The following is a 20136-nucleotide window of genomic DNA, read 5'->3' on the forward strand; positions in this document are numbered from 1 at the left end:
CAGTCCACCCTAACCTGCACATCTTTGGACTGTGGGAGGAGACCGGAGCAAACCCACACAGACACAGGGAGAATGTGCAAACTCCACACAGAGAGTCACTCGAGGCTGGAATTGAACCTGGGACCCTGGCGCTGTGAGGCAGTAGGGCTAACCACCGAGCCACCGCGCTGCCCAGCTCAGAGCTTCATAAGCGTCAGGATTCTGAGGGACTTGGATGGCCTTTGACTGTGACTGACAGAAAGGCAATGTGCAGCAAGAAGCAAATGGTATTTGACAATGGCATCCAGCCATATTGTGAGAGGTTGGAGGAGAAGGTCGAGGAGGCCATGCTGCATTTGTATTGGCTATTGGCTGGCCCCAAGTGGTCAATGGTTTTGATCCCCTTACCTGAACAAGGGATAAGCTTCTGCATCTTGTAGATGGTACACACTGCTGTTACTGAGCGTCGGTGGGGGGAGGAAGCGGGTGTTTGTGGATGTGGGGCCAATCAAGCGGCTGCTTTGTCCCGGATGGTGTCGAGCTTCTTGAGTGTTGAACTTTGGGACAATTGCCAGCAACAAGGAAATGGTGGAACTGAGATGGAAATGTAACTATGATCTCGTTGGTTGGTGGTGTCAATGGGCTGAATGGCCTGCGCTTAACTGTGAGATGTTTACACTCTCTGAAGAGAACAACCTGGGCCTGGACACCTGCACAGCATCCCCCCACCCCGGTCAAAACTCTCTCCCATCTTGAGTTCCCCAGGAAGCTGTCTCAGACACTCTGAGCGCTGCGGCCAAACAAGGCATCGGGCTAGCCGCCAACAGGATGCCAACATAGAGCAAGCAAAGGCATGCTGCCCATCACAAATAGTGTGGTCTCTGAATTTCAGTGCTTGTGTGATGCCGGGTAAGTAGGCTGCACTGCCCAGCGACAGGAGGATCACAACAGGGCAGGTGACTGAGGTGCCAGTGGGGGAGCACTTTGGGACCAGCGACCATAATTCTATTAGATTTAAAATCGTGATGGAAAAAGGATAGATAAAAGTTGAAGTTCTAAATTGGAGAAAGGCCAACTTTGACGGTATTAGGCAAGAACTTTCGAAAGCTGATTGGAGGCAGATGTTCGCAGGTAAAGGGACGGCTGGAAAATGGGAAGCCTTCAGAAATGTGATAACAAGAATCCAGAGAAAGCATATTCCTGTCAGGGTGAAAGGGAAGGCTGGGAGGTATAGGGAATGCTGGATGACTAAAGAAATTGAGGGTTTGGTTAAGAAAAAGAAGGAAGCATATGTCAGGTATAGACAGGATAGATCGAGTGAATCCTTAGAAGAGTATAAAGGCAGTAGGAGTATACTTAAGAGGGAAATCAGGAGGGCAAAATTGGGACATGAGATAGCTTTGGCAAATCGAATTAAGGAGAATCCAAAGGGTTTTTACAAATACATTAAGGACAAAAGGGTAACTAGGGAGAGAATAGGGTCCCTCAAAGATCAGCAAGGCGGCCTTTGTGTGGAGCTGCAGAAAATGGGGAGGTACTAAATGAGTATTTTGCATCTTTGTTTACTGTGGAAAAGGATATGGAAGGTATAGACTGTAGGGAAATAGATGGTGACATCTTGCAAAATGTCCAGATTACAGAGGAGGAAGTGCTGGATGTCTTGAAATGGTTAAAGGTGGATAAATCCCCAGGACCTGATCAGGTGTACCCGAGAACTCTATGGGAAGCTATAGAAGTGATTTCTGGGCCTCTTGCTGAGATACTTGTATCATCGATAGTCACAGGTGAGGTGCCAGAAGACTGGAGGTTGGCTAACGTGGTGCCACTGTTTAAGAAGGGTGGTAAGGACAAGCCAGGGAACTATAGACCAGTGAGCCTGATGTCGGAGGTGGGCAAGTTGTTGGAGGGAATCCTGAGGGACAGGATGTACATGTATTTGGAAAGGCAAGGACTGATTAGGAATAGTCAACATGGCTTTGTGCGTGAGAAATCATGTCTCACAAACTTGATCGAGTTTTTTTGAGAAATTAACAAAGAGGATTGATGAGGGCAGAGCGGTAGATGTGATCTATATGGACTTCAGTAAGGCATTCGATAAGGTTCCCCATGGGAGACTGGTTAGCAAGGTTAGATCTCATGGAATACAGGGAGAACTAGCCATTTGGATACAGAGCTGGCTCAAAGGTAGAAGACAGAGGGTGGTGGTGGAGGGTTGTTTTTCAGACTGGAGACCTGTGACCAGTGGAGTGCCACAAGGATTAGTGCTGGGTCCTCTACTTTTTGTCATTTACATAAACGATTTGGATGCGAGCATAAGAGGTATAGTTAGTAAGTTTGCAGATGTCACCAAAATTGGAGGTGTAGTGGACAGCGAAGAGGGTTATCTCAGATTAGAACAGGATCTGGACCAGATGGGCCAATGGGCTGAGGGGTGGCAGATGGAGTTTAATTTAGATAAATGCGAGGTGCTGCATTTTGGGAAAGCAAATCTTAGCAGGATTTATACACTTAACGGTAAGGTCCTAGGGAGTGTTGCTGAACAAAGAGACCTTGGAGTGCAGGTTTATAGCTCCTTGAAAGTGGAGTCGCAGGTGGATAGGATAGTGAAGGTGGCATTTGGTATGCTTTCCTTTATTGGTCAGAGTATTGAGTACAGGAGTTGGGAGGTCATGTTGTGGCTGTACAGGACATTGGTTAAGCCACTGTTGGAATATTGCGTGCAATTCTGGTCTCCTTCCTATCGGAAAGATTTAGATTAGACTTACAGTGTGGAAACAGGCCCTTCGGCCCAACAAGTCCACACCGACCCGCCGAAGCAACTTTTTCACACAGAGGGTGGTACGTGTATGGAATGAGCTGCCAGAGGAAGTGGTGGAGGCTGGTACAATTACAACATTTAAGAGGCATTTGGATGGTTATATGAATAGGAAGGGTTTGGAGGGATATGGGCTGGGTGCTGGCAGGTGGGACTAGATTGGGTTGGGATATCTGGTCAGCATGGACGGGTTGGACTGAAGGATCTGTTTCCATGCTGTACATCTCTATGGCTCTATCACGTGCCTTCAGTGATTCCCAGAGCGCTGGCCAAACCCTGCCGCCCCATCTCGGTAACACGTAGTCTTGGATGTGGTTGAAGAGCAATTACTGAACAATTGTGAGTGTGCCAATTTAACCCAATTTAAGATTATCATTTGGACTCGCAGTGCGCCTCGCCTATACTTGCTAGCGTATTCATTTGTGAAGGCCTGTCCTACGCCAGAAAAAAGGAACTTATCCGGGCATTGTACCATTTTTGAATTTAACCGAAGCACGCGGGGGGAGGGGGACGCAGAGATTCCTTGATGTTTTCACCATGGCAACACTGCGACCAATCTCAACCCATGCTCTAACCAATCAACACCAATCTCATGTGGTAAAAATTGTTGCTCCATTTGCAATGTGGCACTCTTGCATGTGTCCTGATGTGTGTGGGATGGGCTTTGACAGTTGTCTTTTCCACTCGCCCACCCCCCAACCCTGTCCGCAGGCATAACCCACAAACCCTGTGAGACATTTCATTAAGGAATGCCAGGTGGTCGGTCGTCCTGTTGGCTAGCCTCGACCTCTGAAGCCCAGGCTCCATTTTAGGCATGGTTGCCATGGCAACAGGCCCAAGGTTAGACATTTAGGAGTCAGAATCGGTGGACTGGAGGTCTTTGCCTATTGGGGGAGGTGGGTTGGAGCGGCAGGAAGTGGCCAGGCCCGACAGAGAGCGCCCGCGGCTCAACCTGACAGGCCAAGGGGACCAATGGCAAGGCTGTGACGAGGCCTTGGGCCTGCCTTGCTGAGGCGTCAGCCAACGAACGCAGAGCTGGGAGGGGGCGGGGCCCTACCATTTCGTCCGCAGGAAGAGCTCGGGTCGAGTTGGCTTCCAGCAGGCAACGGTCGTCATCTCTCTCTCTCTCTCTCTCTGTCTCACTCAGATCGGTCCACAACGCCGTGAGGTGGAGAGGGGTGTGCGCGGTGGGGAGCAGAGGAAAGAAATAAACGCTCCCTGAAGCTGTCCGGTTTCAGGATGTCTCAAAACTTGCAGCTGAAGTTCGCTGAGAAGCTTTCCATCCTGAACGATCGAGGCAGAGGGATTCTCGTCCGGATATACAACATCAAGAAGGTAAGAGCGTACGCTCTGTCAAAACGTCCCAGTTGCAGTTCCTTATTTCCAGCCTGGGCCACACGGAAACCACAGGCAGTTCCCCCACCCCCCCCCACCCCGAACCTCCCGCGCTGCAGATTGACTCTTTCAATGCAGTCTGACAGAAAGCAAACAGCTAGCGACTGCCTGGTCACCGCAGGAAGGTTCTGATGAAGGGTGTGGCACACGTTCAGTGCTTCAGTATGGGGCTATGATGTTTAACTGGCCTGGGCAGATTCCACAAACTGGGAGTGTATTCCTTGGACAGCGAAGACAAACAGGTGGCTACTCCCGGATGGGTCTGGAACGCTGGGATAAGGCCCAGCCACTCCCCAATCCTGCCACCTGTTTTCCAAATACTTTCGCCCGTCCCCTCCACCCTCGCTGGAGTAAATCAGTGCAAAGAGCTGATCTGCTGTCACTAACCAATACAAGCTGCCTCTCCCCTTCCCAATCTCCCAACCGGGCACCTCCCTTCCCAATCTCCCACCGGGCACCTCCCTTCCCAAACTCCCAACCGGGCACCTCCCTTCCCAATCTCCCACCGGGCACCTCCCTTCCCAATCTCCCAACCGGGCACCTCCCTTCCCAATCTCCCAACTGGGCACCTCCCTTCCCAATCCTCCAACTGGGCACCTCCCTTCCCAATCTCCCAACCGGGCACCTCCCTTCCCAATCTCCCACCGGGCACCTCCCTTCCCAATCTCCCAACCGGGCACCTCCCTCCCCAATCTCCCAACCGGGCACCTCCCTTCCCAATCTCCCAACCGGGCACCTCCCTTCCCAATCCTCCAACTGGGCACCTCCCTTCCCAATCTCCCAACCGGGCACCTCCCTTCCCAATCTCCCACCGGGCACCTCCCTTCCCAATCTCCCAACCGGGCACCTCCCTCCCCAATCTCCCAACCGGGCACCTCCCTTCCCAATCTCCCAACCGGGCACCTCCCTTCCCAATCCTCCAACCGGGCACCTCCCTTCCCAATCTCCCAACCGGGCACCTCCCTTCCCAATCCTCCAACTGGGCACCTCCCTTCCCAATCTCCCAACTGGGCACCTCCCTTCCCAATCTCCCAACCGGGCACCTCCCTCCCCAATCTCCCAACCGGGCACCTCCCTTCCCAATCCTCCAACTGGGCACCTCCCTTTCCAATCTCCCAACCGGGCACCTCCCATTCCTGTTCTCCTGAAGCCTGACTCTGAAATCTTCCTCTGGCTTCTCTCCACCTCCCTCTCTTGCCTTTTCTAAGCTCACCTGTCAGTCAGACCCACCTCTTGCTCCTAGTCCCAGTAAACTGCTGACCACCCAACTGTCCCTCCCAGTCTCCATGATAGCCAACATTGTGAATGGTTCTCTCTCTCTCTCTCTTCAGATGTTGTCCCTCTTTCTCCCCTTTACATTTGTCCTTGTCACCCCCTCCTCCAAAACAAACCATCGCTTCACCCAGCCATCCTTACAAATGTCCGTCCCACCTCCAGCCTCCCTTTCCTCTTTGAACCTCACACATCCATTCCTATCTTTCCTAAAACTCCATGATTGAACGTCCACTCAGGTTCCTGTCCATGCCTCTGTTGGAAACAACTCTGATCAAAGTTACCGATGAGTTCCTGTGTGACTGACTGTGGTAAACATTCCCTCCTCAGTCTCCTCGAGCTGTCTGCAGCCTCTGACACAGTGACCATCCCATCCTCCTCCAGCCCCTCTCCACTGTCACCCATTTCCTTCTTTATCCACCTCCTCGTAACCAGAGAATCACCCACAATGGCTTCTCTTCCTGCTCCCGTTCCCTCGGATAATCCTCCAATGATCGATCCTTGTTCCCCTCCTATTTCCCATCTCCGTGCTGCCCCTCAGTGACGCCATCTGAAGACACACTGGTCATTTTCACAAGTTCCCCTCCAAGCCCCCCACCATCTTCACTTGGAAATATATCGCCGTTCCCTCAGTGTTGCTGGGTCACATCCAGGAATTCCCTCCCTCAGGGCATTGTGGGTCAACCCACAGCACATGGACTGCAGTGGTTCAAGATGGCAGCTCACCCCCACCTTCTCAAGGGGGCAACTAGGGATGGGGTAATAAATATTGGTCCTACTGGCCTATCTTCTTTTCCACCTATCCACTCCACCCTCTCCTCCCTGGCCTATCACCTTCATCCCCTCCCCCACTCACCCATTGTACTCTATGCTACTCTCTCCCCACCCCCACCCTCCTCTAGCTTATCTCTCCACGCTTCAGGCTCTCTGCCTCTATTCCTGATGAAGGGCTTTTGCCCGAAACGTCGTTTTCCCTGCTCCTCGGATGCTGCCTGAACTGCTGTGCTCATCCAGCACCACTGATCCAGAATCTGGTTTCCAGCATCTGCAGTCATTGCTGTTACCTAATACATACTGGGCCCAGCCAGCAACATCCACGTTACATGAGTAAATTTTTTAAAATGCTCCTCGCTTCCCATCCCAAATCCACCGCTGACCAGGCTTGCCATTCCAAAACCCACACTAAATTGTCCCATAGTGCCCAGGGATGTGCAGGTTAGTGTGGATTGGCCATGCTAAATAGTCCCATAGTGCCCAGGGATGTGCAGGTTAGGGTGGATTGGCCATGCTAAATTGTCCCATAGTGCCCAGGGATGTGCAGGTTAGGGTGGATTAGCCATGCTAAATTGTCCCATAGTGCCCAGGGATGTGCAGGTTAGGGTGGATTGGCCATACTAAATTGTCCCATAGTGCCCAGGGATGTGCAGGTTAGGGTGGATTAGCCATGGTAAATTGTCCCATAGTGCCCAGGGATGTGCAGGTTAGGGTGGATTGGCCATGCTAAATTGTCCCATAGTGCCCAGGGATGTGCAGGTTAGGGTGGATTGGCCATGCTAAATTGTCCCATAGTGCCCAGGGATGTGCAGGTTAGGGTGGATTAGCCATGCTAAATTGTCCCATAGTGCCCAGGGATGTGCAGGTTAGGGTGGATTGGCCATGCTAAATTGTCCCATAGTGCCCAGGGATGTGCAGGTTAGGGTGGATTAGCCATGGTAAATTGTCCCATAGTGTCCAGGGATGTGCAAGTTGGGTGCATTAGTCAGGGGGAAATGTAGGGGAATGGGTCTGGGTGGGTTACTCTTCGGAGGGTCAGTGTGGACTTGTTGGGCCGAATGGCCTGTTTCCACAATGTGTGGATTCTCTCCTTTGCAGGAATTTGACATTCTCTGCAATGTTGGAACCAACGACATATCTGACTTGAGCAGGATACTATTTTCATCCAGTGAGGGATAGAGAGGGTCCGATAACTGAACGGACCTTTGTCGTATTTGTTTGGAAGACCGTATATGGCGGTCATTCCCCTGAGAGTGGGGCTTGATTTTTTTTTTAATTTTCAAACATTCACTTTATTTGTAAATATATCTTTCTCCACAGAGAGTCATGGAGTCATACAGCATGGAAACAGGCCCTTCGGTCCAACCAGATATCCCAACCCAATCTAGTCCCATTTGCCAGCACCCGGCCCATATCCCTCTAACCCCTTCCTATTCATATACCCATCCAAATGCCTTTTAAATGTTGTATAATCACTGGAGCAGTTCGGTTCTGACCAGTAACATTTGAAGAAACAAACATACATTAGCGTTTGATTCTATCTGACGAACAAACCCTTGTACACGATGATGTTTACATATATTTGTGGTATCAGGAAAGACCGATAGCTGAACTGGCTCCCATTTAACTCCAGCTGAAAGGTATCAGACTGGGCTTGAACTGACCACCTTGGGACTCCGAGAGGAGGGTATTGCCGCCGGAAGCACAGACAGGCCCACAGGAACACCAGCTGGGTGACTGCGAGGGCTTCCACTTCCTGTTTTGGGGCGAGTGAGGCCGCTCTCTCAGGCGGGAACATCCTGTTCAGTTCTGACTCAGGATGTGAGACCTGTCGATGCATGGCCTGTTTGCAAGACAGCTTCCTCATTGTCAGTGCTATCGTTGTGTTCAGCAAAAGCCTCTCACCCATCAGCACGTCTTTCTGCAACGTTTGGCATTTTATTTTGAAAAGATATCTCTCTAGATTTGTCCCAAGCGCCCTTTGGTAATGAGAGCGGGAGAGACTCCCAGACCAATCGAGGGCACATCAGGACAATTATAGTCGCACATAAATGGGGCAGAGGTTACTTACCACCAGTGCCAACTTGAGGAGGGTCTGGACAGTACTGGGTAATGTCCCTTTTAGACAGCTGGTTTGTAATCTGCCAACCAACTGTTGAAGATTTAAAACAGAACGCCCACCTTTTCTGGTCGCCCCGTAACACTGTAGTGCTCAATTCTCTGAGCTGGGTGGGGGCGAGGGGGTATAATTTGAACCTGAAGCCTTCTGCCCAAGATGTGGGAGTGCCACCCACCATGGCCCCCACTCGCCATGCCCGACGGGTAGCACTGTCAGTCTGGTAACAAGCTGATGGGTTCCACACCCATCCTTGGCGTGCTGAGGGGGGCACTGCACTGTTGGCGACGCTGCCTATGGGCAGGATCAATCAATTATTTCAAAGAAGGGCTGTGGTCAATATTTATCCCTCAATCATGATCATACTATCCCTTGTGGGATCTTGCAAACTGGCTGTTAGTTGCTTCGTGTGAAGTGTTTTCTAACCTGCAACAACACAGGGGAGTCACAGGTAGATAGGATAGTGAAGGCAGCATTTGGTATGCTTTCCTTTATTGGTCAGAGTATTGAGTACAGGAGTTGGGAGGTCATGTTGTGGCTGTACAGGACATTGGTTAGGCCACTGTTGGAATATTGCGTGCAATTCTGGTCCCCTTCCTATCGGAAAGATGTTGTGAAACTTGAAAGGGTTCAGAAAAGATTTACAAGGATGTTGCCAGGGTTGGAGGGTTTGAGCTACAGGGAGAGGCTGAACAGGCTGGGGCTGTTTTCCCTGGAGTGTCAGAGGCTGAGGGGTGACCTGATAGAGGTTTATAAAACCATGAGGGGGCATGGATAGGATAAATAGACCCCCTGGGATGGGGGAGGGAATGAGAGGGCATCGTTTGGAGGTGCTGGTGTTGAACAGGGATGGACAAAGTTAAAAATCACACAATACCAGGTTTAACCTTTTCCCTGTAAATTCTGTGTCCAATGATACTGCTCTACAACTACCTGATGAAGGAACATTGCTCCGAAAGCTAGTGCTTCCAAATAAACCTGTTGGACTATAACCCGGTGTTGTGTGAGTTTTAACTGGAGGGCATAGGTTTAGGGTGAGAGGGGAAAGTTATAAAAGGGAGCTAAGGGGCAACGTTTTCACACAGAGGGTGGTGTGTGTATGGAATGAGCTGCCAGAGGAAGTGGTGGAGGCTGGTACAATTAAAAGGCATCTGGATGAGTATAGGAATAGGAAGGGTTTGGAGGGATATGGGCCGGGTGGTGGCAAATGGGACTGGATTGGGTTGGATTATCTGGTCAGCATGGACGGGTTGGACCGAAGGGTCTGTTTCCGTGCTGTACATCTCTAAGACTGTAAAAGACTAACGTGGATGTGGACGTCTGAGGCTGTACATAAATGCAGCTCCTTTTGCTTTCACAGATTCTTGCCAGCAATACAGTGGGGGCCTCCTTTATTGTCATACTGTGATCTTGGATTTTCTGTGGATTGAATGGATTTTAAACGCACCTTTTTTTTGGTTTCTCTCCCTATTCCCAATTCTCCTACAGACATGCTCGGATCCCAAAACCAAGCTTCCGTACTTAACCGAGAAAAGTATGGAATCGGCAATCAAGTGCATCATGAGGAAATTTCCAGCTATTGACATACGAAGCAACAGTGTGAGTAGTCTGTGTCACAATGCCTGAGCTGTCATGGGAATCCATTAAAATAGGCAGAGAGGCCTCAGTGCGGCTCGGCGTCCATTTTGGGGATGCTCACGTGCCTTCGGCGCGATTTCTTCGCTCGGAAATCCGAGGGTCAGGTCGAGGTGCTGAGGAGACCTCGGGCCTAAGTGAGGCCTAAGTGAGGCCTGCAAGCGATGGCTGCTGATCACTAACGTTCAAAGCCTCCAGGATTGAGGGGGATTAGGCGGAGGAAGGTAAAGACGTTGACAGCTGTAGGAGGAGATGGAGGGAGGGCAGGAGACCCTCCATCTGAATCGGGACTGAGGGAGGAGAGGAGTCTTCCAAGGAGGCAGGGAGGCTGAGGGAGGAGAGAGTGAGGTCATGGCTGGGATGGGGAGGCATGTTAGAATGAAACAAAGGGCAAATTGGTGGAGGATATAACTGGATCTAATCTTTACGCTCTTAGATAAACATTTATTTACGCAGTTACTGGTGACAAGCACATATCTCCTGACGTAACAGTTCACTTCTGTGTCAGTTTAGAGAGACAGCAGAGAGGCCCCAGTTTCTGACCACCAGACTGAAGGCCTTTCTTTTCAACCTCGTAACTCGGGTCAGTCAGCTTAACCTCAGCTGCAAATGTGTTGCTGGTCAAAGCACAGCAGGCCAGGCAGCATCTCAGGAATAGAGAATTCGACGTTTCGAGCATACTCCAGGGAAGCCACCAATGTGTCCGTCTGGGAGAACATTAACAATCACTTGAACAAGTGGCTGGTTTCATCCCGGGATGCCCAGCTGTTGAAGACAAATCCTCATTCTCCAGCTTGCTGGAGTTTTTGATGAGGTCACAGAGATGCCCAAAGCCCACAGGAGAAGAAAGAGAAAAGGATCCCAAGATTCTGACCGAGCAACAGTGAAGGGATGGTGATATGTGTCAAAATATTCAGCAAAAGCTGATGGGTGTGTCTGTGTGAGTGTGACAGTGAGTGTGTGCATGTGTGTGTGTGGGAATATATGTGTGTGTGTGTGTGTGTCAGTGAGTGTGTGCATGAGTGTGTGTGAGAATGTGTGTGTGTGAGTGTGACTGTGTATGTGGGAATGTGTGTGTGTGAATGTGACTGTGTGTGTGTGCTTGTGTGTGTGAGTGATTGTGAGTGCATGTGAGTGTGTGTGTGTGTTGTGTGTGTGAGAGTGATTGTGTGTGTGTGTGTGTGTGTGTGTGTGTGTGTGTGAGAGAGAGATTGTGTGTGGGGGCATGTGTTTGTGTGTGCGAGTGATTGTATGTGTGTGTGTGAGAGTGATTGTGTGTGTGTGAGAGTGATTGTGAGTGTGTGTGCTTGTGTGTGTGTGAGAGAGAGTGAAAAATGAGATCTGCAGATGCTGGAGATCACAGCTGCAAATGTGTTGCTGGTCAAAGCACAGCAGGTTAGGCAGCATCTCAGGAATAGAGAATTCGACGTTTCGAGCATAAGCCCTTCATCAGGAATAAGAGAGAGAGAGCCAAGCCGGCTGAGATAAAAGGTAGGGAGGAGGGACTAGGGGGAGGGGCGATGGAGGTGGGATAGGTGGAAGGAGGTCAAGGTGAGGGTGATAGGCCGGAGTGGGGTGGGGGCGGAGAGGTCAGGAAGAGGATTGCAGGTTAGGAGGGCGGTGCTGAGTTGAGGGAACCGACTGAGACAAGGTGGGGGGAGGGGAAATGAGGAAGCTGGAGAAATCTGAATTCATACCTTGTGGTTGGAGGGTTCCCAGGCGGAAGATGAGGCGCTCCTCCTCCAGCCGTCGTGTAGTTGTGTTCTGCCGGTGGAGGAGTCCAAGGACCTGCATGTCCTCGGTGGAGTGGGAGGGGGAGTTAAAGTGTTGGGCCACGGGGTGATTGGGTTGGTTGGTCCGGGTGTCCCAGAGGTGTTCTCTGAAGCGTTCCGCAAGTAAGCGGCCTGTCTCCCCAATATAGAGGAGGCCACATCGGGTGCAGCGGATGCAATAGATGATGTGTGTGGAGGTACAGGTGAACTTGTGGCGGATATGGAAGGATCCCTTGGGGCCTTGGAGGGAAGTGAGTGTGGAGGTGTGGGCGCAAGTTTTACATTTCCTGCGGTTGCAGGGGAAGGTGCCGGGGGTGGAGGTTGGGTTGGTGGGGGGTGTGGATCTGACAAGGGAGTCACGAAGGGAGTGGTCCTTGCGGAACGCTGATAGGGGAGGGGAGGGAAATATATCCTTGGTGGTGGGGTCCGTTTGGAGGTGGCGGAAATGGCGGCGGATGATACGTTGTATGCGCAGGTTGGTGGGGTGGTAGGTGAGAACCAGTGGGGTTCTGTGTGAGAGAGTGAGTGTGTGTGAGTGTGTGTGTGTGCTTGTGTGTGAGAGTGATTGTGAGTGCATGCTGTAGAGGGTCCTGTTCCTGCTTTACTCCGCGCTGAGTCGGTATCTGACAGGGTGGCCACCTGCGCGTGTCTCGCACCAGCTGGTTCTAGGAACCGGGGAAATCCCACACTATGGGATTCCCTCTGGGGCGAGCGCTGAGTCAAAACTGCTGCAGGCTGCACAGCAAGTCTGACCCTTATATCCCCCAGGTAACCCACTGCCACCAATACTCAGGCGATTCTCCCTCCCGTCAGTGGTTTAATGGCCACCCCGTTGTCTACCCACTCGGGCAGTTTCCCCGGAAGAGAGAAAAGGACTGGGCTGTTTATGCCTGACCAGACCCAGTCCTGAGTGGACGGCTTCGAGGTGTCCCAGGAAAAACCCTAGATTCTCAACTCCGGAATTATGGCAAGGCCTTTTGAAACACCATGACTTTACCAGAGGTCCGTGGTGAGGGTGCAATGGAGCAAACAAGACGCAGAGCGACAGTTCAACACCATTTTATTATCAACACCCACCAGAACCCGTAAGAAAGACAAACATTAGACACTATACAGTTTACTATGACTATGGGAACAAGATGCTAACGCACACAACGTAAGGCCTTACTTTACACAAGTTAGCAATGCTTATAACTATGACAGTGGAGAACCCCCTTTCCCACAAAGCCTCAACCACTGATATGGTTCTCGGAAAACGCCACGCTTCTGGGTAAGAAACTTACAGCCAGGCTTGAAATTGAGTGCGAGGGTGAACAGCAGACTTGTCCCAGCAGCCAGCGAAGAGAGAGGGAGAGAGAGATCTGTCCCAGCAGTCAGGAGAGCCCCCTTTTTAGAGAGCCCAGGTACCTCTGCAGTTATAGTCTGGAAATGCCCCCAGGGCACTGGCAATGTCCGATGTGTTTTCCACCTCCCTACCGTGCAGGTGAAATGACCTCTGTGGCTGTGTCCATTGTTTCATAATCTCTCCGTTTGCTAACACGAAGGTGCTAATGGCTCTCTTCTGTTCTCCTGAGCCTAGCCCAGACATCATGACTCCAGGCTTTGTTGGCTTATCAGGCCTGCATAGTGGCCACTTCCCCCCTCCAATACACTTAGGTGTCTGGCCGATTCCTGCCAGAACACCTTGGGGGCTGGGCTCTCTTTTGTACAGGCACAGAGATAGCAGCCAGCTGAGCCTGCTGGGAAATCATGTCAAGCTTTCAGAAAAAGGTGGCTGCTCTGTCCATTTTAGCTGCTTTTCCCAGGTTCCACTGCTTGCTCCCTGCTTCTGTGTTGCCCGAAATTGCTGCGATGCGAGTGTGTGTGTGCTTGTGTGTGTGAGAGAGTGAGTGTGTGTGTGTGAGTGTGTGAGATTGTGTGTGTGAGTGTGATTGTGAGTGAGTGTGTGAGAGCCTCTCACACTCTACCAAACAGGTGTCCCTGAACGAGAGCTGGAGATGTGCTGAATCCTCGTGTGAGGATGTGGGGCTGTGAAATAGACAGGAGGGAGATTCTCCATGTGCACATATCCCCCTTCCATTTTCTACACGCCATCCTCTCCCTGCCTTTTCTCTCTCTTCCTCCTTCCCCAGCCTCGCCGTCCTGACGTATGTCAGACAAAGCAGGGGAACATGGGAAGGGAGTGTTATGGCTAACGTTTTGCTGGCTCATCAAATCATATTCAATAATAACTTTTGACAGGGAAATATGCTTCTCCTTCATTGTTTGTATCCATTTCTCTTTGACTGTGCTGAGACACAGGAACAGCCTGGCCTCGGTCAACTATTCCCCAAGTAACCTATTGAGGGACTTTCTTACACACCTCTGGAGCAGGATGGGACGTGAACCAGGGCCTCCTGGTACAGGGATAGAGACATAGCACTTTGCCACAAGAGGATATGTGCAAAAACAGCTGCACTTGGCTAACTGGCCAACTCTGTCATTATGAGCTGAATGGTCTCCTCAATACCATGTCTTTCTAATTGTATTCTGTAACCTCTAGAACTCTGTGTCTGAATGCCAAATGTACCATCAAGTGTGGCATTCTGAACTGTTAATTCTCACCCTCATCCTCACCACCGATGCCAACGACTCACTCTTTCCTACACAGTTGAGAGACCTTGGAGGGCAGGTTCAAAGTTCCTTGAAAGTACAGTCGCAGGTGGATAGGATAGTGAAGAAGGCGTTTGGTATGCTTTCCTTTATTGGTCAGGGTATTGAGTACAGGAGTTGGGAGGTCATGTTGTGGCTGTACAGGACATTGGTTAGGTCACTGTTGGAATATTGCGTGCAATTCTGGTCTCCTTCCTATCAGAAAGATGTTGTGAAACTTGAAAGGGTTCAGAAAAGATTGACAAGGATGTTGCCAGGGTTGGAGGGTTTGAGCTACAGGGAGAGGCTGAACAGGCTGGGGCTGTTTTCCCTGGAGTGTCAGAGACTGAGGGGTGACCTTAGAGAGATTTATAAAATCATGAGGGGCATGGATAGGGTAAATAGGCAAAGTCTTTTCCCTGGGGTGGGGGAATCCAGAACTAGAGGGCATAGGTTTAGGGTGAGAGGGGAAAGATATAAAAGAGACCTAAAGGGCAACTTTTTCACACAGAGGGTGGTACGTGTGTGGAATGAGCTGCCAGAGGAAGTGGTGGAGGCTGGTACAATTACAACATTTAAGAGGCATCTGGATGGGTATATGAATAGGAAGGGTTTGGAGGGATATGGGCCGGGTGCTGGCAAATGGGACTTGATTAAGTTGGGGATATCTGATTGGCTTGGATGGGTTGGACCGAAGGGTCTGTTTCCGTGCTGTATATATCTCTGTGACTGGGCTGAACATTCCCTTGCAGAACCAGCTCAGCAGTATCCAGAAAGACAAGTCTGACATCCTGAAGAACCTGACCAATTTCTACCACTCCTTTGTGGATGTCCTGGAATTTCGGGTAAGTTCACACCCGGGCCTCAGTTTCACACTCCTGACTGGCTGGTGAGGGCGACAGCAGCTTCTGTGCAGAGAGGGGAAGCAGAGTTAACGTGCCGGACTCTGTGCCCCTTCAGAACCCTTTGTGTCAAGACGAAAGGCTGATATTTAAACCCCACCCTTGGCATCAAGGGCATCGGATTAGTTGGCACAAACGCTTGGAGAAGGGCGCAGCATTGGATTCAAAGGGGAGGGGGAGTGAGTCTGTGTCTGAAGGTGGGAAAGAGTAGAAGGGTAAGGGGCTGGGGGAAGAGAGAGAAAGAGAGAGAGAGAGAGAAAACATAATTGATTCCCTTCCTGATTACAAATCTCTCTGTCTCAGCCTTGAATATACTCACTGACCCAGCCCCGACAGCCCTCTGTGGGAAAGAATTCCACAGACTCACTCCCCTCTGAGAGAAGAAATTCCTCCTCATCTCTGTCTGCAATGGGTGACCCCTTATTCTGGGATTGTACCCTCTGGTCCTAGACTGTCTCCCACAAGGGGAAACAACCTCTCCACATCCCCCCTGTCAAGTCCCCCAGGGAATCTTGGATGTTACAATAAGGTCACCTCTCATCCTTCTAAACCCCAATGAGTCCAGGCCCAACCTCCTGGAGTCACAGAGGAGAAAGTGCGAACTGCAGATGCTGGAGGGTCAGAGTCAAAACGTGTGGCGCTGGAAAAGCGCAGCTGGTCAGGCAGCATCCGAGGAGCAGGAGAGTCCCCGTTTTGAGCATAAGCCCTTCATCAGGAAAGTGGCGGAGCCCTAAGGGGGCTGAGAGATAAATGGGAGGGGTGTGGGGCTGGGGCTGGGGGCAAGGTAAATAGGAATCTCCTCATCTACTGTGTCCGTTGCTCTCGGTGTGGTCTCCACGTCGGGGAGACAGGACACCAACTCGCGGAATGTTTCAGAGAACATCTCTGGGACACCTGCACCAACCCCCCCCCCCCATGGCTGAGCACGTCATCTCCCCCCTCCCACTCTGCCAAGGACATGGGGTAATATGGCATGACTGGAAGGCCTGTCCTGATGAAGGGCTTTTGACCGAAACGTCAATATTGCTGTTCCTCGGATGCTGCCTGACCGGCTGTGCTTTTCCAGCAACACTCTCATCTAGAATCTGGTTTCCAGCATCTTCTGTCATTGTTTTTACCTCGTTGATTTTAACCCTCCTGCGAATCCTCTTGCAAGGATGTCTGCCTTGAAGAAGTTTTCCTCCTCTCTCTACAAGAATCTCAGGGAGTCCCTCTCCCACTGCAACTCCCAGCTCATTTCCTCTGCCATGTAGCTCTTCAACCATGTCTATGCTACTTTCTCCCCACCCCCACCCCCCTCTCATTTATCTCTCCACCCTTCAGGCTCTCTGCCTTTATTCCTGATGAAGGGCTTTTGCCCGAAACGTCGATTTCCCTGCTCCTCGGATGCTGCCTGACCTGCTGTGCTCTTCCAGCACCACTCTGATCTGGAAACCCGGAATAATGTTCTGGGACCTGGGTTGAAATCCCACCACGGGAGATGGTAGAATTTGAATTCAATAAAAATCTGGAGTTGAGAGAGATGACCACAAAATCAATTGTCCATTGTTGGAAAAACCCATCTGGTTCACTGATGCCATTCAGGGAAGGAAATCTACCCGGTCTGGGCCTACACGTGACTCCAGACCCACAGCACTGTGACTGACTCTCAGCTGCTCTCTGAAGTGGCCTAGCGAGCCCCTCAGTTGTGTCAATCGCTAGCATCGACCTTGGAACCAGAAAAGCCCACAGCAAAACCACAAACAGCCCTGTCGACCCGCGTCCCTAACACCTGGGGCCTGGTGCCAACGTTGGGAGAGCTGTCTCACAGACTACTCCAACAACAGCCTGACATAGTCCTACTCACAGAATCATACCTTCCAGACAATGTCCCGGACACCGCCATCACCATCCCTGGATACATCCTGTCCCACAGGCAGGACAGACCCAGCTGAGGTGGGGATACAGTCGGGAGGGAGTTACCCTGGGAGTTGTCAGCATTGACTCTGGGCCCCATGAAGTCTCATGGCTTCAGGTTAAACCTGGACAAGGAACCCTCCTGCTGATTCCCACGTACCATCCTCCCTCGGCTGATGAATCAGTACTCCTCCACATGGAACAACACTTAGAGGAAGCACGGAGGGTGGCGAGGTCACAGAGTGTACCCTGGGTGGGGGATCTCAATGTCCACCACCAAGAGGGGCTCAGCAGCAGCGTTACTGACCGAGCTGGTCAGGTCCTAAAGGACATAGCTGCTACCCTGGGTCTGCGGCAGGTGGTGGGGGAACCAACAAGAGGGAAAAACATCCTCAACCTCATCCTTACCAATCTGCCAGCTGCAGATGTATCTGTCCATGACAGTATCGGTAAGAGGGACCACCACACAGTCCTTGTGGAGACAAAGTCCCACCGTCACATTGAGAATACCCTCCATCGTGTTGTGTGGCACTATCACTGAGCTCAATGGGACAGACTCCAAACAGATCTAGCAACGCAGGACTGGGCATCCATGAGGCACTGTGGGCCCTCAGCAGCAGCAGAACTGTACTCCAGCCCAATCTGTAACCTCATGGCCCGACATATCCCCCACTCAACCATTACCATCAAGCCAGGGGATCAACCCTGGTTCAATGGAGAGTGCAGGAGGGCATGGCAGGAGCAGCACTAGGCATTCCTGAAGGTGAGATGTTAACCTGGTGAAGCCACCAAACAGGATTACTTACACGCCAAACAGCAGAAGCAGCAAGTGATAGACAGAGCTAAGCGATCCCACAATCACTGGATCAGATCTAAGCTCTGCAGTGCTGCCACATCCAGTGGTGAATGGTGGTGGGGGATTAAACAACTCACTGGAGGAGGAGCCCCCACAAATCTCCCCATCCTCGATGATGGAGGAGCCCAGCACATCAGGGCAAAAGGTCAGGCTGAAGCTTTCACAGCAATCTTCAGCCAGAAGTGCTGAGTGGGTGATCCATCTCGGCCTCCTCCAGTGATCCCCAGCATCACAGATTCCAGCCTCCAGCCAATCCGATTCACTCCATGTGATATCAGCAACGGTTGGAGACACTGGATACTGCAAAGGCTATGGGCCCTGACAACATTCCAGCAATGGGACTGAAGACTTGGGCTCCAGAACTTGCTGCTCCCCCAGCCAAGCTGTTCCAGTTCAGTTATAACACTGGCATCTACCCGACAATGTGGAAAGTTACCCAGGTATGTCCTGTACAAAAAAGCAGGACAAATCCAACCCGGCCAATTACCGCCCCCATCGGTCTCCTCTCGATCATCAGGAAAGTGATGGAAGGGGTCACCAACAGGGCTATCAAGCAGCACCTACTCAGCAATAACCTGCTCAGTGACGCCCAGTTTGGGTCCCACCAGGGTCACTCAGCTCCTGACCTCATTACAGCCTTGGGTCAAACATGAACAAAAGAGCTGAACTCCAGAGGGGAGGGGAGAGGGACAGCCCTTGACATCAAGGCGGCATTCGGCCGAGTGCGGCATCAAGGTGCCCTGGCAAACCTGGAATCAATGGGTATCAGGGGGCAAACTCTCCGCTGGTTGGAGTCATACCTGGCACATAGGAAGATGGTTGTGGTTGTTGGAGGTCAGTCATCTCAGCTCCAGGACATCTCTGCAGGAGTCCCTCAGGGTAGTGTCCTGGGCCCAACCATCTTCAGCTGCTTCATCAATGACCTTCCCTCCATCATAAGGTCAGAAGTGGGGGATGTTCACTGATGATTGTACAGTGTTCAGCACCATTCACAGCTCCTCAGGTACTGAAGCAGTTCATGTCCAAATGCAACAAGATCCGGGCAATACCCAGGCTTGGGCTGGCAAGTAACATTCGCGCCACACAAATGCCAGGCTCTGACCATCTCCAACAAGTCACTGAAACCCCCACTATCAACATCCTGGGGGTTACCATTGACCAGAAACTCAACTGGACTCCCCACAGACTCTTTATCTGGATTTCTCCTCTTGTTAATGCCTTTCTATTGAATGTTTTCCCCCTTGTGTTTAACAGGAGAATGTGAACGAGTTACTGAGCTCAATGGACAGCTATCAAATGTACCTGGATATAGTAAGTACATTCGGCAGGATTGGATATGTAAGACAGAAAGCAGAGATGAACACTGGCTCCCCATTCAGAGCTAGAGACAAGAAAGCTGCAGATGCTGGAATCCAAAATATCCAGCCAGGGGGCAGGAAGAGCACAGGAGGTGGAGAAGTCAACACTTTGGATGTAACCTTTCTTCAGGACTGGGGGGAGTTGGTGTGGGGGGAGCTACAGATGAAGGGAATGCAGGTCACAAGGTGGTGAGTTAGGGATAAGTGAAGACAGATAGAGGGTACCACCTGATTGGTCAATGGGAGGAATGGGTCTGGTTGGTGGCAGGGAACAGTGCAAGGGAGGGGCAGGAGCTTGGAAGGGAGTTGGGGAATGGGGGGGGGAGAGGTTATTTGAAATTGGAGAACTCCATGTTGAGTCCTCTGGGCTGGAGGCTGGCTCGGCGGAAGGTGAGGTGTTGTTCCTCCAATTTGCGGTTTGGTTTGTTGTGGCAATGGAGGAGGCCGAGGATGGTCATGTCAGAGAGGGAGTGGGAAGGGGGAATTGGAATGGACGGGGACTGGGAGGTCCGGTCAGCCTCCGCAGGCCCGGCTGTGACACTCGGTGAGCCGTTCCCCAAGTCTCCCTGATGTAGAGAAGACCACATCAGGAGCCCCGATGCAGTAAACTAGGTCGGAAGAGAGGCAGGTGAACCTCTGTCTCACCTGGAAGGGGCTTTTTGGGGGTGAGGGGGGTGGTGTGGTGGCAGGTTTTACATCTTTTCCTGTTCCAGGGGAAGGTACGGGGGGGGGGGT

General features: G+C 51.4%; 1 protein-coding gene across 1 annotated transcript in view; it reads left to right on the forward strand.

Annotated features, from left to right (window-relative positions):
* Positions 1 to 3870: 3870 nt before the first annotated feature.
* LOC132805843 (nck-associated protein 1-like) overlaps positions 3871 to 20136 on the forward strand; it is a 165090-nt gene continuing 148824 nt past the window's right edge. The window contains exons 1-4 of the mRNA XM_060821150.1: positions 3871 to 4129; positions 9840 to 9950; positions 15142 to 15234; positions 19298 to 19354. Of these exons, the coding sequence (XP_060677133.1) occupies positions 4034 to 4129; positions 9840 to 9950; positions 15142 to 15234; positions 19298 to 19354 (357 nt within the window). The 5' untranslated portion in view covers positions 3871 to 4033. The remainder of the gene's footprint in view (positions 4130 to 9839; positions 9951 to 15141; positions 15235 to 19297; positions 19355 to 20136) is intronic.

Source organism: Hemiscyllium ocellatum, chromosome X (genome assembly GCF_020745735.1).
Source record: "Hemiscyllium ocellatum isolate sHemOce1 chromosome X, sHemOce1.pat.X.cur, whole genome shotgun sequence".
Lineage (NCBI taxonomy): Eukaryota > Metazoa > Chordata > Chondrichthyes > Orectolobiformes > Hemiscylliidae > Hemiscyllium > Hemiscyllium ocellatum.